The following is a 19,939-nucleotide window of genomic DNA, read 5'->3' as shown; positions in this document are numbered from 1 at the left end:
ACCTAGCTCAGAGTTCCGTACCACCGCAAAACGTTTCTCTTAAATAAAATATACAAAGGAAACTCAAAACAGAAATAAATTTAACAAAAGCAATTACACAAACAACTAAACTATGACAGTAGTCAGACCTTGACTTGAGGTCTGAAAGGCAGTTTTATGAGTGTCTGTATTAAACAGAGCAACAACCAGCACGAAATAAGAGACAAATTCAACAGAAACTCCAGCAGCAAGTCTCCAACAGAAGCTCTGGGTTGGACCAGCAGAGGTCAATATTTTCTCACGTCCTCGCATCCAGATTAATGGAAAAGTCCGGTGGTTGTCTATGTTTTCGTTATTGTCAACAAATCTCATGAAAACAACAAAACCACTCAATGGACTGATCTCATTTGCAAGCATTGTCTGTGAAGAAAACGCCAGATATACAGTAACTTATTCCTCTGTGCCAGAGAGCGTCATTTTTGTCCAAAATGTTATAAAAATCAATAAGCCAATGAGTTACACGTGTTTATTTGTTTCCACAATTATGGCCTTATTAAGTTTATTTTTAGCCAATCCAACATACACCATCCTGCTGACGGAAATTCTCACCAGTACTCCAAATGTGTATTAATCCGACAGGGGTCGAGACAGAGTGACACATAGATAATTTTGCTCTTTTCATGAGATTTGTTGACAATAACAAAAATACGTAATAGTGCCAGCCTTATCCTTTAAACAGATGGCCTCTGAAGGTAAAAGCAAAGCTGACACTTTCCAGGATGTCAAATGAAAATGCATTAATTAAACAAACACTCCAGCAGGTGACACAAGGATGAACAACAACTGCCAAATTACATGTATCCATCAATTTATAACCAGGCTCAACCATTCAGATTAGAAAACCATTAAATCACTAACTTATCCAGACAGAAGTGCGACAGCATTTTTAGACGTAAGGCCTCAGCATACTTCAGATGAAGTGCATTTTGATCAGCACCTGAAACCTCCGTTGTGACAGACCTGGAACTGGAAGACAGTTTTTTTGTTTTTTTTTCACTTTTCAGAACAGACTCCTGCCTTATGCAGCAGTTGCCAGGTTTGCGGAAGGGTAAATGTAGGCAGGGTTCGAACTGACACCCCCTTCCCACATACAGACAGTCGAAACAAAAATCTGAACCGGCGTGATTGGTTGTTTCCAGGTTGATGCTTCAGCACGAGAGGCAATTTGCATAGAATTTAACTTCTCTCGACTTCAGACTTAAGGTTGGACCACCATGTCTGAGGTTTCATTCACAATAAATGGAAGCTTTTCGCGTCTCCAGTTGTTTGTGTGAACGGGGCGTAAACCTCTGTTAGTCACCTTTATGTGTGTGCAAACGAGTGCAACACAATGATAACTTTCAAGGACAGACTGTCCAAAAGTGTGTGTCATTATCAACATTTGTACAATTCATCACAATAAGAGTACAGCTTCACAGTTAGACACAGATATTCTGAAATAAGCAACAGTCAAAGTTAAAGCTTTGGAGGAAAAAAAACATCCTTATTATTATTAATGAAGAGTTTAACACTCAAAAACAAAAGCTAACCTGTTTCTTCTAACTTCGTCAGAAAATAGTGTGTTCAGGGCCTTTAGTCCCACTTTATTACATCTTTGGTCTAATTTTTGTAGTTTTATCCATCATGCCTATCAGTGATAATAACATTGTACTCACCAAAACTTAATTGCTGAAATCTGGGAACAAACAGCAACGCTGCTAAACAAGAAGTCTAACAGGTCAAGAAACATGAAGCAGACCATCTGACAGGTTGTCTAGTCATGTTTCTTGCCCCACTGGACTTTTGTTGTTGCGATGCCACCATTTTACCAGATTTCAACCAATACTTTGGTGAGTACAGTGTTATTATATAAATTGCAATCATAAGACCCAAGCTGTAATAAACAAGAATTATCCTTTAAAGAACTAAAATGACCAAATCAATGATCAATAAAAGACCTTTTTGCTCTAGTCATGAACATGCAGATGAAAATTCTATTTAATCCCTTTGTTTTGACTGCATATTTATTTAGACAGGCTAGCAGTACTCAATGTAGGATTGCAAATTCACTAACACAACACTATCTTATGAACATAAAAACACATCATAACAGCAACAACAGAGATTGTTGTATATGGCGTAAGGAACAGCTTGGTAAACAATCTTAGGGAATCTGGACCTGATCCTTCAACATTCAAACAGATTATTTGACTCGTGACAGTTAAAAATCCAAGCCATAAGCATATAGGCCTGAACATGAGAATTCCCACAAGTGTTTGTGATATCTTTCATTGTGTGCTCTTCTGTGTATTCTTCATCTTTGCAGCTGATCTAAGCAGAGTAATATGAACACAAATCAAACAGCTCGAAGCTATTAGGCTGTGTATGAGCTTGAGTGTTGACACAAGTGTGGTGTGTTGCATGCCTCTGCTTGTTCTGCTGTTTTGTTTTACGGGTCCATCTAAGGTTTAGCCTGTAGTTGTAACCCTGTTCATAGCAGGAATATCGTGTTATTCTGTCACATCTTCAGCGTACATCCTTCTCAAAAAAAAAAAAAAAAAACAATCTTGAAAAGCTTCATATGATACAGTTCATGTTCATCAGTGATGATATGTGGCAGGATTCCACGTGCGGTACCAGGAGCTGAAAGGCCAAAGGGAAGGTCACAGGTTTATTGACTTTGACAAATAAAAGCAACAGAAAACCTAACTACATTCAGTAATTGACTCTTGGTAGTTCATTTCAAGAAACAGTCCAACTTTTTTAGGAAATATGCTTATTTGGTTTCTCGCTGAGATTTACAGTAGATGAGAAGACAGATACCACCCTCATGTCTGACCAGGAAACAGTCTGGCCTATAGCTCCCTGTCCACCCACAGGTCAAGTAGTTTTTACATTTTGACTTTTGCAAGGATTAAACACACAACACACACTACCAGCAGAGACTCCAAGAATTTACTAGTCCCATTCTCAAGACTTTTCGCAACAACTGTTCTCTGTCTGCCCGTAATTGCTCTCATTAGACCTGTATTTTGTTTTGCTGTCAGTTTTACTTACTGACTCTATTGTTATTGAACATACAGCATTCTCAGCAAACCTACACTGTATAATACAAATTTAAGTAAAAGTAAAGATGTGATTAAGGGATTGATATAGATCTTCTCATCTCGCTTTCAGTAAGAAAGCGAGTAAATGTATTCAACAAAATTTTGAACTATTCCTTCAATAAAATTTCGGGTAACACATTTTAAATTCAACAACTTGAAACAAACTGCAAGCCCAAAGGCTCCATGTTCCAGTATCTACCAATAGGATGAGAGAAAAGCAGTCCGTAGGGGTGTTAGGGTGAATGTCTCTTACCCTGGTGTACTGTAGGAAGCTGGGTTGGCCTGAGACGTTAAGGAGGCTGTGGACAGGCTGTTGGGAGAAGCTTCAGGGCTTGCGCTGTTTGGAGAGGAATTCGCTGAAACTGGAAGGAAAAGGTCACAAAAATAATGAATATGCACATTAATTTTTTCCAGAGTATTTTGTATTAAAATGCAAATTGGCCCTTGGTATTAAGATAAGAGATGAAAATGTTTTGTTATTTCCAAGGTCAAGAATGATCTTTCTTTCACACTAATGTTGTAAAATGCAATACTAATACTGTATAGGGAAACATGCATGTATCATTGCGTAGTGTCAGTCACAATAGAGTGAATCATAATCAGGTTACAGTGACAGGCTCATTATCAATAGGTGAATGTAGGACACAGAACTTGCCTCCACCTGAAGCCAGAGGGCTGTAGGATCTGGATGCCGGGGCCTGAAACAGTGTAAAAATGGATGAGATAAAGCCCACCTCACAATAGGACTGTACAATGTATTTGATTTACAACCAACAATTTACATTTTTCAGTAATATTTGAGTATATCACAATGTGTCAGTCAATGTCCGCTGTAAAAAGCTCTTGGACACTGAAGGGTTGACAAGAATTAAATGTCTCTTCAGTTATTTATTTCACAAGCCTGTTGGTGGCTTTGTTCCCCCAATATCTGTTTTTTTACATCTGCTGCCATGACATAAATAATTAAAGGTTCATTTCAGACTTCTCCAACCTTTATTTTGCAAGAACCTTCATTGAATATTGATATTTGCAAAAACTGCATGAACTGTCTATAAAAACAAACAAAACAAAAAAAACCAAAAAATTTCCATTAAGACTGACTTAGAGGAATAGTTCCTCAAACAGTATCTGACAACCTCAGCCAGAGATGCTGCAGGATAAACTGGGTGGATGGACACACTGTTGTTTGTCAAGTACCAGCACACAACTTGTCCTAAAACCACAACTCGTCATTTTAATGTTTCAGATTGTGTATAAATTAAGAAACAGGATATTTTTAAGTAAATTACACTTTTTTTGTTACAAAATGTTAAATGTTTGTATGCTCCTTATAAATGGTAAATAATGGGCTTGACGTTACGTGTTAGCTGGATTGTGTGGCGCTGGTAGGTGTCCTTTTAAACTTTGGACAGAGCCAGTCCAGCTGTTTGCCCCTGCTTCCAGTCTTTAAGCTAAGCTAGGCTAACATCTTCTACTCATCTCATGCTCAGAAAGAAAGTGAAGAAGCCAATTTCCCAAATTGAACACCAAGTTGAAAATCTTTGTTTCGCTGCCTTCTTCTGGTTGGAGGTTTCAATCTGTTACCCCTGTTTGAACTATTGCGCGTGTAAGCACACACACAGGTGACGCGAGGACACCGCAGCAAGGTGAGAACTTCAAGTTTCTCTTTAGGCCACAGCTGGATGTGAGCATGATTTTAGCTAATTAGTAAAATGCAAGAAGGTGATCCATTAATCTGACGTTAGGCTGACACTTTCAAGAGATTGTGGCAAAACATGGACCATGAATTATAATAGTATTTCAGTTGCTCACACAACTGCCACAAATAAGAAAGAAAAAAAAAAACCCCAACAACAACACTCTTAAGTGTTTCTAAGTGGAAGAGATTGGTGTTTTATACAGCTAACCATTCTGGAGTTGTAGCTGTGTGATTTGACAGGTAAACTAGCCACCGGGCAGTAGATCCTCTTCTCCTTCTGACGCCGATTACAGAACCAAACTCGAACCACCTCCTTCTCCATGGACAGCTGCTCTGAGATCAGGGTTATCTCCTCGGAGTTGGGCTTGGGGTTCTGAAAAACGGAAAGGTTCATGATTTCCTCCCTTAAATGTTAGTATGGGAAGTTTAGGATAGCCGCCTGGCAGCCACTGGCCATGGTTGACTAGCATCTGGTGCAGAGATCAGGTGCGGTTGTGTTATACTAGTGATAATCCAGTCATTTACATAAACAGAACAAAATTTTTCATGTTCCATTTATCATCAATGCCTATCAATAACTGATGTCATTAACAGACACTGTTTTACTTTAAAAAGCTAACCAACTTTTCTTCTATACACAATAAATTCTGTGACTTAGAAAAAAGAGAAGGTTCACTAAAAAAGAAAAAAAAAAGTATGGATTCAGTCTTGAACTCACGTCAAGGAAACGTTTCTCCAGAGTCAGCTTGATGTTGGTTTCAATGCTTGTCCTCTTTTTTCGCTTGCGGCCGTAGCCCTCCATCAGGGGCGGCAGAGAGGTGGCGTTGCTCATCGAGTCAGAAGGCGAGTTCTCTAATGTAAAAACAAATGTACCGTGGACATTCCTCATCACTTTTCAACAGCAGCTGCATCAGGAAAGTCACAGCGGCAATACAACCCTGACTTTTAGCGTATATTTTGTGCTGCAAACTCAGTGGGTTTTTTTTTTTTTTTGTCTTTTTTTACAGCTTTAACGCAGAAATCTGTGCAAAGTTGTTTTTCTGCTCAACAGATTTTTTAGGCTTTTAGGTTTAGATGCGCTAGATCCAGGTCCCTGTTGTGAAAAAGCTGACTTTTTCTTGCTGTGACAAATTAAAATGTGTACTGTGAAAAAGGTCTATTAACTTAGTGAGCACAATTGCATTATTACTGACATAGGAATGATGGGAAAAAAACGTAAAAGTAAGATCCAAGTTGTAATAAACTTTTTTTTTTTTTTTAATATTTGACCCGATCAGAACTCAGAGGCTGTATGAAACGTACACAAACAATGCAGACTTCCCAAACTAGTGCATCCGTAAGTCCCACGTACTGTACCTGACATTTACCAAGTGGTTAACGAAGGCAGGGTTTACTTCAAGTCACTCAGTCAAATTTTTGGTCAAAAGTAAATAAGGTGAACACAGTAGCAGTCACCTTCAAATTACATTCACATGCAATTAGTTTCCATTACCGAATTACATTTTCGGGGAAACAGTGTTTATACTGATCAAATTTGCAAAACAGCAGTTAAACTCAGTGGGGATAATCAGTGCAGGTCGGTTTGTCTTAAACACCGATGGCCTGGCTTCACCTTCTGTCTCATCCTGGCAGGTATTATTGAAACTTTTAAATGAAATGATGAGCTTTCTGTTACCTTAAAGGAATAGTTCAACATTTTAGGAGATATGTTTATAACGAGACTCCAGGAAATCACTGCTACCAGCCTTGAAATAGACAGTACATAAGCCACAGTAAAACCACAATGTGCCATTTTTTACGTCGCTGTTTTTGTACAGATTAAACAAACAAGATACAACATGTTACTTAGTGAGTTTTTGTTGTTGTTGTTTTTTTTTACCTTTCAATAGAGCCAGTCCAGCTGTTTCCACCTGAGCTAATTATCTCCTGGCTGTAGACTTATATTTACCGTACAGACATGAGAATGGTATTAATCTTCTTATCTAACTCTTGGCAAGAAAGCAAATAAGCATAGTTCCCAAAATGTCAGACTATTCCTTTAACAAGGTGGTTTTAACTGCATCTTAATCAGGCACTAAAAATTTTTTACAATGAATATTTCTGAAGCAGCAAACACTTCTTAACCAAAAATGTTACATATAAACATAGTCCAGAGACACAGTTGGAGTATTGCTATTACCAGCACATAAACTACCACACGTTTCCAAACTTCACTCAGTTCTGGTCGCCTGCTTCTGCAAAACTCAGTCAGCCCCATCATCAGCAGTGGCTGCAAGTATGAGGTAATGCTAGCTATTGTAGAGGATAAGACTGGTGGTAGAGAGGCAGTTGTACATTTGCTGTACCTGTTTTTTGACCACCTTTCTCATCAAGCCAGAATCTTCAGTGGCACTGTAATAGAAAATGGCAGTCACTGTGTTGTACCTGCATCATTCAGCCATTTCTCCAGCAGAGGTTTGAGCTTGCACATGTTTTTGAAGCTGAGGTTGAGAGCCTCGAAGCGAGAGATTGTGGTCTGGCTGAAATCATTCCCGTACAGTTTTCCCATCGCAAGGCCCACATCTCCCTGTGATAGACACACACACACACACACACACACACACACACGTGCGCACACAGACATTAATTATAATCACCATTTATTTGTACAAAATAGGAGATTTTTTAAAGGTGCAGCTATGTATAGTATAAACTAAATTCTAGTTATTATTAAAGAATCATTCTTGTTTATTACAACTTGGCTCATATTTTCGCAGTTTTGTCCATCTATTCTATCCGATGTGGTAACATTGTAATTACTGAAGTAATTGGTGAGATCTGAAAACACAGTGACATTGATACAGGTCTAACGGGGCAACAAACATGAGACAACCAGAAAGGTTGAAAACAAGTCAAGAGATTAGCCACGTTATTTAGGACGAAAACTGAAGTTGCACACATCTGAGATGTCTCTAATAATCCCTCATTCCACAGGAAAACTGTGAGCACAAATGCAGTAAGCATAGTCGGCATTAACATGATGGCCTATACAAAAATAAGACCAAAGTTGTAATAAAGGGTAATGCTTTAGATTATGGCCCACCGTGCACATCGTAATTCTTCCCAATTTACAGTGTAATTTTTGGTTGTAACGGTCTGCCAGTACAGTATGTACTGAATTTAGGGAATAAGTGGGTAACAATATGGGATCTTAAAAAGAATGTAAACTGTAGGTATGTTTAAACAAATAGATACCTATTCTATCATTAAAGGGTATAGCAAGACCAACTGAAGTCCTGCCATCTAGAAGGAATTTCAAGATAACTTATACTTTAAGTATTTTTAACTACACTGTACCTTTTCTAATAATACATCTTGTGGGCTTTTACTTGAATGTATTGATACATACTGTACTGGTACACTGTAAAAAATGACTGCAAAAAATTACACTGTAAATTGGGGAGGACTATGCTGTACGTTGTGGGCTGTATTCTGAAGAGTTACATAGTAAAACATCAGTGCTGCAGACCAGGTCTTGTAGGGTTCCCGCAAAAACAATAAATACGACCTGAGCGAGCGACCTGAGAAATATGAGAACAAAAACCTCTTAGATTTGAAAGTAAATGTCCCAGGAAACCTGGTCTTGTGGCGTCGTATCTTCTCTAGAGCATTAAATATAAAATAAATAAACAAACAACGATCAATGTTAAAAGTTTTGGGGGTAAAAAACAAAGTTATTACTTATTTAGAGTTCAGCACTTTAAAAGTCATATAACCTGCTTCATGAGGAGTGTGGGTGTGGTTCTATCATATTTCATTGACAGTGCCGTCACCATAAGCCAGCTACTCCACAATTGTCATCAAATTTACATTTATATGTTGCTCAATCCTGATTGGTGTGTGGAAGTTTGTGCATCATAATTTTTCCAACTGAGCTCCGCAAAAACAAGTACAGAAAAATGTTACGTGAAAAGACCGAAACAAATCTAACTTTGGCAGAAAATATTGTGTTCATGTAAAACCATACTACGTACAGAAGGGAGCTGATTGAGACTGTTTTTCAGTTTTCGGGGCCTTTGAAGGAAAAAAAAAGTGGGGTTCTTTCTCTTAATTACCTGAGTGAAGCCCAGTTTGATGCGTCTTTGCTTGAATGCTTTCGCAAATTGTTCCAGTTCCTCCAGATCACTGGGTTCTTCCTGTGGTGGTATGGACATATGTTTGGGCATTTGCAGGTGAGACATGTCCATGTGGTTCTCCATAGATGGTCCTGCCAGACCAGAGCGACTCATAGCCTGGATCAGACAAACATCACAGAGCTTTTTTTTTTCTTTCTGAAATAGTGCCTGCTGAGAGCGGTGGAAAATTAATCAAAACAGTAAAGTTGCAGGATATAAAGTGAGTTAAAGATGCTATAAAGCTCCCTTGAGCTGAAGAGAACTACAGAGTTGGCTGAATTTTCTGTGGGTTTTGTTTTTTTTTTAACTATGAGCAACACTCTCCACAGACATGTAGTCATGTGATCGATTGTTGGTGTAAACAGCACATGTCACATTCGGCAATGTGACATTCTTGGTGTCAATTTGTGTATAGACAGGAAGTTGTCTGGATTTACCTGTGGAGTAAGAGCCAGTCCAGGCTGATGCTGGAGAAGGCTAGTTTGACTCTGGCTAGGAAGGCACAGCAGGTTCTGCTGCAGAAGAGCTGCAAAGGAAAACAGCAGGTTTTTGATCAAGTATCTGTTTGCAGCAACAGGACGTCCACAAAATGTAGAATTCTAATACATACGTGTGTATAATTTAGTAATAAGCCATAACAAGTTTATAAATACGTTTTCTGTACTATGATGCAGCACCACAATGATTCAACCAGCACAAGTTCTGGTTGACCTGTTAAGACATATTGTAATGTAGATATTAAAGACAGTCTCTGAATTAGGACGCTGCTAATATGTTTTTGTTAATCACTTGAGTCCTTAATTTCATGTTAATTTTCTCCCTAAGCAGCTTTTAAATTAGTTTTTTTTTTTTTTTTTTTTAATCACACTGTATGGCAATATCATATATTTTTCCTTTTCTGCTTTTTCACACTTCACTGAAGTGTAGTGAAGTTTCTTTCTTTCTTTTTTTTTTTGAATCCTCCACCTTGGTGGCTGGTGGGGCTCTGGGAGAGCAGAAAAGAGGAAGGAGATGACAGGTGAGACGGTGGCATCAGAACCAGCTGCTGCATGGTGTGGAAAGAGGTGAGCTCCTGGAGCAAAACAAAAAAACCACAACGACAAAACAATTAGTCGTAACTCATCCGTACATGGAGACTAAGCCTCAGGGTTCAGTCTGAGGTGAATATGCCTTTATATGAGCTCTCTGTAGTGGTGGAAAGTACAATTGCACAAGCTATCTGACTCCTATACTTACTAGTCACTTTGCTGGTAAAGGTTTTCCATACAAAACCTATGATCAGCTTAAAAAATATGATGATTTGCAATTATTAGAAAAAGTGAAAATGTCAGTCCCAGTGTCTTAGATCCCAAGGGGACTTCTTGACAAACAGTCCAGCAACCAGAAATTTTCAATGTACAATGAAATAAAACATTTTCCTTGATAAATTACAACTAATCAATGTTTAAAATAGTTGGTGATTGATTTTAAGTAAATCACTGAGTACAACACTGGAACATATCATTCTGCATAACGAGAACCTTTACTTTTGATAGTCTAGGTCATTTTGTTTTTCAGTGGTTCTAAGTAACATATGATGTGCTGTTAGCAGCATATGAAATAGTTAGCTCGCACTCAACCAATCACAACATTACAATCATTGCTGAAAGTGTATTTAGGTTCTTTATCTACGAAAAAGTAGCAGTGCTGCAATATGAAAATACTAAAAGTAAATATATTATTAGCAAAATGTCCTCTCAAAAATGTATTTTTAAAATTAAAAAAATGGCCCCAGTGAGTGTTGTACTATTGTATATTATATTTTTTGGATAATTATCAAAGCATTAATGTGTAAGTAACATTTTACTCTCGTAGCTGATCGACATGGAGCTGATTTAAGCTCTTTTACACACTGCTGGGTAGTTTAACCTGCATCATACAGCAGTGCATCATATCATTATATGGTATGTATGCAAAATCTTAATCTGTAACATAACTGCTAATTAAAGCTGCCAGTTAAATGTAGTGGAGCAAAAAGAACAATATTTCCCTCTGAAATGTATGGAGTTGAAGTATAAAGTAGCATAAAATCAAAACATTAAATTTAAAATATAAATATGTCTAATTTCTGCTTCAGTACAGTACTCAAGTTATTAATTGACTGGGTTACTTCCGACCACTGATTACAACGTTGCTTACTTGTTAATGCATCCAATAATCCACACATACAGTATGTACATTACTTAAATATAAATTTCGACAAACTTCTTGCGCATCACAAAATCTTATTAAAAGGTGCGTAGGATGAAAAACTGGAGTACCAGTGACCGACAGTGCGCAGAAGTCATTGTTTGCTTCACAGTTTCTTACTTAAAGGGGTACTCTCAGTGATTTTGTACTGCACTTCAATAGAGTTTTAGGAATTGCAAGTGACAGATTAAAAACAAAAAAAGAATAGTAAAAGCTAATGCAGCAGAGGCCGAAATATCCTGACCTCAAGCCCACGAAGTGGGCTGTTAAATGTCTGCTAATGTCAGATACTATACAACATTTTTGTATAGTTCCCCTTGAAGTAAGATTTAAAATGCACGACTTTTACTTATTGCAGTGCACTTTTACATTGTTGTATTCCTACTTTTATTTCAGTAAATCATAGGAGTTCTTCCATCAATGCCACTCTGTGGAACCCAGTCTCTGATGAAAGGCTCGTATACTCTAGGACGACATGCTTAGATGTAAAATAACCAGAGCCAGTGAGGGATAAAGAGTCCGTGTCTTACCCCAGTCAGTTGACCTCCAGGCACGGGAGAGCTTTGTGTAAGCTGACATGTCTTCAGTGTGGAAGCTGAATGAGGTGAGTCGTTGATGGCCTCTGTCTTTATCTAAGACATTGAAAGCACAACCAAGCTGTGTTAACTCTGGTGTCTTGTGGTTTGATTAAATGATAAAGTTTTGTAGAGCTGAGAGGATGGGAAACATTGTCTGTGCTTAAGCTCGGGGGGCAAAGGGATGCATGTTTACATGTATCTGACTGTGTGTGTGTGTGTGTGTGTGTAGAGACAGTGCGTGCACACACACACACACACACACACACACACACACACACACACACACACACACACACACACACACAGACTCATGTACACTGGCTCCATGACCAGTTTAGTCACATAACATTATACAAAGAGTGATTGACTCTTTCCCTCCCCTTGGGCAAGCCAGTATGCAAATATCCCTCCCCCTCGCTCCCCAGCCCCCAACCCCTGAAAACCATGGCACTTCCTGAAAACATGAGCAGTAAAAGATATGTACTCTCCTGCCAAAAAGAATGTTTGGATTAGTATCCAAATAGCTGGAGACTATTTGAGGTGTTTCTAAAGAGATGGCAGTCGCTATTGACAGAGCAGGTAGTTTATCCTGAGGATGTTAGCCATCTAAAAGTCAGTTGAACCTTATGTCTCGGGTAAAGGTACATTTAGTACCGTTCACACTGCTCTGGGCTATTCATTTTCCAGCTTGGTTTCGTTATTAAGTCTGCCAGAGAATAATCATCAATATCTTATCATCAACAAAACCCATAACAAGACCAAACCCAACAATGAATTGAGCCTATCATTAAGTGTTGCCTGTGTGCTAGAGCCTGATGTTTCTTATTCCTCTGTGCCAGAGCTCCATTGTTGTCCAAAAACTACAGTATTTAAAACCCATCGGTGAGCCACACAGTTGCACTGAGAAACATGTTCCTTCACTATGATGAACACGGCCACGTTGGTTTATTTTCACTCAAAAAGTAAGTAAACTAAAAAAAACAGTACCTGGCTGTGGTAGGAAATTACTGAGGTTTTTTTCAAAATTAAATTTTGTCTTTGCTGGACAGTTTTACCACATCAGGGCCCTAAAAACTGTTCAATTGAATAAATCTGAGAAGGAAATGTCACTCTTTGGTTAAACTGCTTTCAACTCAAACAAGGGTTTGCGAGTACTGATTGCACCAACTGTGTATTAATCCACAGCTGAAAATAGTCCTCAACAAATGCACTATTTACTCCTGTTTGGGTAACAGTAGCTGAAAACTCCAGTGCCCGGCTGTTTAAGGAAATTATGAATCATTTTTTAAATAAAATAAAACAATTATAGCTGATTGGGAGAGATTGGTGTAGCAACATGGGTATAAATTACTTAATGTTTTTTTCAAAGATTAGTAAGTGAAATCGATCCATGTTTGTCCTTAAAAAGCATCATCAGAGTTTCACCCACGGTGCTGGATACAAACGTCACTGTGTTTAGAAGCATATAAGCTCACAGGACAAGGTTACGACATGTTACACAAAGCAATCCAAATCCTGCTGATGACAGTGACCCCATTCATGAAATCCTCTTTCACAGGAATTTGTACACAAGAAGTGCAGTAGGTTATTATGAACTCTGTTACTCACTTGTCGATTGAAGTCGATTCTGTTTTGCTCTAAATGTCAGGAACGAGAAAGAGATGCAGATTATTAAAGTGAAGCTCTTTGACACTCAGAAGAAATAAAATCATATATAGATCAAATTTTGTCATGTTAGCATTCAGTGTTAGCTACATGGGTTTCTACTGTTATTTCACCACTAAATCTTTCTCTTTTTACAGCTGCAATGATATAATTTCCAAATTGAATCAGTAGATTTTCATCTAACTTTATTTCAAATTAAATCAAACTGAACAAAAACCATTGCTGAAATAATAAGGCTGGTTTTTCCAGTCTTTGGCAGCAGTTTCCTGAGCAGTGTGTTTTTCATTTGATTTGATTTGTTTATGGATTTACAAAACGCACCAGTCAAGGGATGACATGTCACAGTAAGAGCATTTCTTTTTAATATGGTCCAAAGTTAAAATGTTAAAAGAGAGACATAAAACATGTAAGGATATGATCTTGAAATCAAAACTTCATAAGTGTAATCTAAAGCAAAAACCCAATACACCGAAATATAACAAAAACAGATTAATAACACAAATCAATTCTATTAATAACCTGTCACCTTACTCCATAAATAAACAGGTCTGTAAAAAGTAAAAAACAAATGCATGTACTACTGGATACTTGTACTCCGTTACATTTCAGACGGAAATGTTTTGTACTTTTTGCTGCACTTTGACACCTATACTTTACCAGTTACATACAAGATGTTACATACAAAACATATGAGGAGCTTATAAAATGTGATGCATTGTTATAGATTAATCTACCCAATAGTATAGAAAATTAGTATTAATATAAATTATATAATCATATATAATAATAATAATTTATGAAATTTTCATTTTTAATAACAATTTTATAAATTATCATTATATAATCATATATAATAATAATTAAATTAAAAAAAACAATTAATGATCTAACAATGTCACTGAGGCTTTTTGTCTGCATCGGGTACTTTTACTTATGATATTTTAAGTACATTTTCCTGATTATACTTATGCAACATTTTCAATGCAGGACTTCTACTTGTAATGGAGTATTTTACAGTGTAGTATCAGTACTTTCACAAAAGTACTGATACCACCACTGCTTATTGTTCACACACACAGCCGTGTATGCAAAAACACACTTCTGACCAGTCTTTTCAAGAAGTGCAGTTTTCCTCCTGAAATATACAGAAGTCAGTGCCGAGTGTATGTGGAGAGGACAGGGAGAGTTCAAAGCTATGTTGGATAAAGCTCGCATCATTTGAATGTCAAATGGGGCTTTTGGGACTGTGTGTGTGTATGAGAGAGAGGCGGTGAGCTGCTGGAGACACACAATGCAAATATACCCCCCACACACACACACACACACACACACACACACACACACACACACACACACACGCACACTCACCACCCCACCCCCCTGACCTCACCACCACCCCACTATGGTACTGCTGCCCCAGGACAACCACCCTCACAGCCAAACTTCCAGTATGGAAATGACCAAAACATGCAAATCAGCTCTGAGTGCAAGAAGCCTGTATTAGAGCTTTGTCTGCACAAACACACACACTGGAAACGAGTGTTACAATCAGTGGTTACACCGTCTGTTAGGAATATATTCCTATTTTGGAAAATGAACAAAATGCAAGTGAACTGCACTGGGAACAAGTGGAATGATGTCATTCCTTTGGCACAAGAGTCTGTTTGACTTCAGTTAGTCTTCAGGGCTGAATGTGACATTTCTGCTGTGTTCAGTCAGCTACAGAAGCTGTTTCCCACTTCCATACTACATATAAATTGTACTGTATACTGTTGTCATAATACACAGTTTTTGGAGTTATTATACAAAATAATTACTGTCTATTTCTTTTTTGTACTAACAGTAAATGATGCAATAATTAGTTAGTAAAAAATAGTTTATATTTTTTGTTGCCAACAAATTCCATGAAGAGACCAAAACCAACAGTGACTTGATCCGTCTATCAATACTTTCTGACTTTCCGACCCTGTCTGTGGCACTCAGCACCAAGCCCCTTAGCTCCTAGTGAAGACAAATCTTTAAAAATGATTCACAAATATATAGTTTAATTTTAAGGCTCAGTAATTTTCTAAAACAATATAGCACTCTAATTTTTAGTTTTTTTTTTAACAGTTTTTAGCAAACGCTAATCTCAAACAAAAGTAAATTGTGCATTTATTGGGGACTATTTGCATCGGAGGATTTATATGCAGCGAATATTTACAGCAGTAAGATGGCGTATGTGAACATTTGACTCAGTGCAAAAGTGATATGTATTTTTAATACTTTTAAGACAACAATGGCATTATTATGGCAAAAAGAAATAAGCAATAAGGCTTTGGCTACACATACTACACAGTAGTAGTATAAATTCATTTTTGGTTTTGGTCTTCTCAGGGTATTTATTGAAAATAAGAAGTGTTTAGAATATCACGAGACTTTATACTTCAGAAAGCAAAAGCAACAAGTCTTTCTTAAGCATTAATAGTTTTTATGTTTGTAGAACTGATGAAGTGTATTGTGTCTGCATTATGCTGTGTAATTTCACATTATACAGATTTTTTTCACAATTTTAGATTCTCAAGCTAACGAAAGCTACCTAAAAAGGATGAAGTGAAAACTTCACAAAAAAGCAAATAAAAAAATGTGAATACAGTAACAGGTTTTTACAGTAATGCCCAGCAGCACATGAATGTTAATGATTTAAGTTGGATATCTGTTGGCAGAGTTAAATCCCCCGAAGCAACCCTGCCTTCTAGAAATTACATTTAAATCCTACTAATTTGCAACAGCAAAGAGCAAAAGAGTGTGCTTATTTTTTATCAACCTAATGAGGAAACATTTTGAATAAACGTATCCAACTAAACGTATTCCACTTTTTCATGGTTATGTTCAGGCGTTCAATGCACTCGGTTTAAGTTAGGGAAAGATCATGGCCTTGTCTTAAATTCTAAAAAAAATGAGAAGAGGGACTTAAAGCATGAGACAGGATGTGTTAATGTTATTAACATTTAACCATGAACTTTCCCTCACCATAACCAAAATGCTTTTGTTGCCTAAATCTAATCACACATAGGATTCTGGATATAAACCCCAGTCCCTGGTATCATTCAGTTCTAAACTGTGTATAGTCACTATCCACCTCGACTCTCGGTGACTTACGTGTGGTGCAAAAGAAACAAGCAAACAAAAAAAAAACAAACATAGCCATTGAACATTATCAAGGCAGCAATTAAGTTTACCTCCAAAATGTATGTAACCATAATTTTGAGGAAACACAGTTGCAAAAAGGGAGCAGGTGCAGGCACAGATCCTCCTGATCTACACTGGCGCACAGCTGTGAATGTGAACACTACAAGTTCAAAACGTTCCTCTTGGGACTATCGCAGCATCCAGAGAAAAAGTCTCTCTTCTGCTGTCTTCCTACCTGGATTCAAAACACTTGAAATGTTGAACCCTGAAGGGTCAGTTTTCCCAAATTACAAAAAAACTAAAGATATTTTCTCACTTACCTCTAGTGATATCTCTCCATGCAGATAGTTTCAGTAATATTTGTTTAACTTTGTCCCTGAAATTTCTGCCTGTGTGTCAGTACAACGGAGATGAATGGTGGAATTTGGTCTGTGGTGCTCACAGCACTGAAAAAAAAAAATTCACCATCAAAATAACATATTTTTAAGGGAAATTGTCCCTGTTACTGTGGGTAATCAAAGACATGTTTCTTCAGAAGAAAGAAGTTCCAATGAGAACAGTGAAGTCTTTATTGGAAGATGTATTGCTGTTGACTATTTTAATTATATTTTTCATTGCTGGGAGCGCCACAGACCATATGCCATTCACCTCCATTGTACTGGATGTAGGCAAAAATCTCAGAGACAGATATCTTAAAATCCAGACAACTAAAACCAATAATATCTGTATAAAATATATGTATGGACACCTGTAGAGGTAAGGGAGAAGTATGTATATTTTAAGTTTGAGTGAATTGACCCTTTAAAATAAAATAGTACAGCTAGGCCTCCTGAAAATGGACCATTACATGACCAATGATAAGAGCTGCATGAGAAAAAAAGTACACCTGACCACATACTAACAAAATGACTTTGGATGATCATATACTGACAGAAACACGGACATTGAGCACTTCATGAAACAGAGCCGTTCACTTCTCTCACACAGCCGTTGTCTAAACACAAGTTCCACATTTTCTGTTGCTGGTTCCTGGTTTTGTTTCGTTGCTGGTTGCAGTCCTCAGGCCCCGGGCAGCAAGCATTTCTCAGCAAACAGCCTCAGGTGCATCCTGGTATAGCAACCAACTGCCACAGTATCCACACTCACACACACACACACACACACACACACACACACACACACACACACACACACACACACACACACACACACACACACACCCAGCTCCCTACAAAACAGGAGCAAGTCAAAATGCTGCTCTTTTAGCTTTTATTTGTACCACACCAGGCATCATGTGGACCAGTATGAGGATTAGCTTGTTGTTTAAAGCACGCTGTGTCTGGTGAGGCCAGATGGAGCTTCTGTGAAAAGTTGTACTTGAATACAGTGGCAAATGTTTCTAAAACCTGATGTAAATTACAGTAGCAAACATCAGTGAATAAAACCTATAACCCCAAAAGTCAGAGTGTACTAAAACATTCTTAAGATATTTCACTTACGTACTTGAGCAACAAATATATTCCTCTCAGATAATCCAGGCAGTAGAATATAATTTTATGACTTTTACAGAGATCTTTTAAAGATTCTAAATTGACACACAGGTAAGCTTCCTATAATATATTATCCACATTGAAGCTGATAAGATACGACTCTCTAAAGGCACAAATCAGACAAAAACTAAGAAAACTTAAAAAGACAATAAACAAAGTCTTTCTATGGAACTCCAGCATCACCAGCCGTGACAGAATAAACACAGCCGAGCAGCAGCACATCTCCCTGAGTCACATCTACTGAATTCATCTGTGTTCAGATGATTCAGCTGTGTCCACGTGCACCATAAGGAGGATGAAATATCCTTACCCGCCTGTTCACCTGGAGCCTCCGACTGTTCCACCGTGTCTGCGCTCATCTTAATATCTGTAATGATAAATATAGCTGATTTTCCTACAGGATTGTAACTTCACCAGGACAATGAAGCACTCAGGCCACCCAGGAAAATGATCTTGAGTTTATTCTAATGCGCCCTCCCCTCCACACCACCACACAAACTGTGCACACTCCTGTGTGATCCCTAGTTGTAATATTCATAAGCAAGGCTGATTTTCCCATAAAGCCTTCCCATGGTCATGTCTGTATGGAATACTCACTCAGCGAATAAACTCAGCTCTTGTGTGACATGAAATAGTGACGATATTAAAAGTCATTGACGAGACTGTGTTGGAGGAGTGACACACCTCAGGTAAACAGTTTGTGCTGCTCCAGTTCCCGTCCGTCTACCTGATTCTTCAATAAAAAACTTGCGTTAGGATAAAAAGTTTTGGAAATCCGCAGCTGCTTATCGGCATTTTCCTAAGAGGAGAAACGTTCACCTCTGCCGCTTACCCTACACTGCCCGATAGGCTGATTTGCATATGCTTCTGTGCGTCCTATCCAGCTTCAGACTGTTTGCATAAAACAACAATGGGGGTATGGTAAATTTACAGCGTTTGTGTGTGTGTGTGTGTGTGTGTGTGTGTGTGTGTGTGTGTGTGTGTGTGTGTGTGTTCTTGTGTGTCTGTGTGTGTGTGTGCCCATACTAAAATACTAAAAGGCTGAACGGAGTCCTTCTCAGATTACTTTGAATAACAAGTTGATGTTTTGAATTATTCCTTCCCCTTGAAATAGCTCAACGTGTTAGTGATGGGGAGAACGAGGTATCTGGTCACACTTGATTTCACTGATTTTGTGATATTGAGTCTTTATTTTGACACAGTAAGTAAAAATGATGAAATTACGGGGTAAAATTTGACATATAAGTCAAAATTTTGACCTATCATCTCAGAACCTTGGCTTAAAAAGTCAAATGACTTTGTATCTTAGAATTTTGACTTAACACGAGTATTTTATTTTGTTTTCAATTTTTAATAATTCCACGTGGAAAATTATTTTAACAATGGATTGATTTTCAGAATCGTTGCAGATTAATTTTCATTTGATTGACTAATCGTTTCAGCATCTCTAACAGACATTATACATTTAACAAACCAGTAGTGAAAGAAGTATCAATATCTTTTACTTAAGTAAAAGTAGCAATACCAGAATTTAAAAATACTTGAAGTAATGTACTTGAAGTATAACAGTAAAAGTATTCACTCCACGTAATCTGCTTACTCACAAATTTGTTAGAATTTTGTACCACTTACGTACCCCTTGAGATATTCGAGTTTTAAGCCCTGAATTGTTTTCTGTTTATATTTGGCTCCTTTGTCATAGAGTTGCGTTTTATCAGATTGCTTCCATTTTTTCTGCGTGTCAAGTAATTAACACACATAAAACCAC

General features: G+C 37.7%; 1 protein-coding gene across 2 annotated transcripts; it reads right to left on the bottom strand.

Moving 5' to 3' along the window:
- Positions 1-2,618: 2,618 nt before the first annotated feature.
- Positions 2,619-18,530, bottom strand: pou2f3 (POU class 2 homeobox 3). 2 transcript variants are annotated; one of them, XM_040150132.1, is made up of 12 exons: positions 18,482-18,530; positions 13,394-13,428; positions 11,738-11,839; positions 9,945-10,050; positions 9,416-9,504; positions 8,919-9,095; positions 7,249-7,390; positions 5,543-5,676; positions 5,033-5,197; positions 3,781-3,823; positions 3,379-3,487; positions 2,619-2,661 (listed from the first exon to the last, which is right to left on the bottom strand). In XM_040150132.1, exons 1-12 carry the CDS (start codon positions 18,528-18,530, stop codon positions 2,619-2,621), a joined length of 1,194 nt encoding a protein of 397 aa, XP_040006066.1. The 2 variants fall into 2 exon arrangements, with proteins under 2 accessions (XP_040006066.1, XP_040006067.1); XM_040150133.1 differs by having other exon boundaries at positions 9,945-10,047.
- Between the last annotated feature and the right edge of the window lie 1,409 nt (positions 18,531-19,939).

Source organism: Xiphias gladius, chromosome 17, assembly GCF_016859285.1.
Source record: "Xiphias gladius isolate SHS-SW01 ecotype Sanya breed wild chromosome 17, ASM1685928v1, whole genome shotgun sequence".
NCBI classification, from domain to species: Eukaryota; Metazoa; Chordata; class Actinopteri; order Istiophoriformes; family Xiphiidae; genus Xiphias; species Xiphias gladius.
The sequence above is the reverse complement of the archived record's forward strand: the minus strand, read 5'-3'. Positions and strand labels throughout refer to the sequence as shown.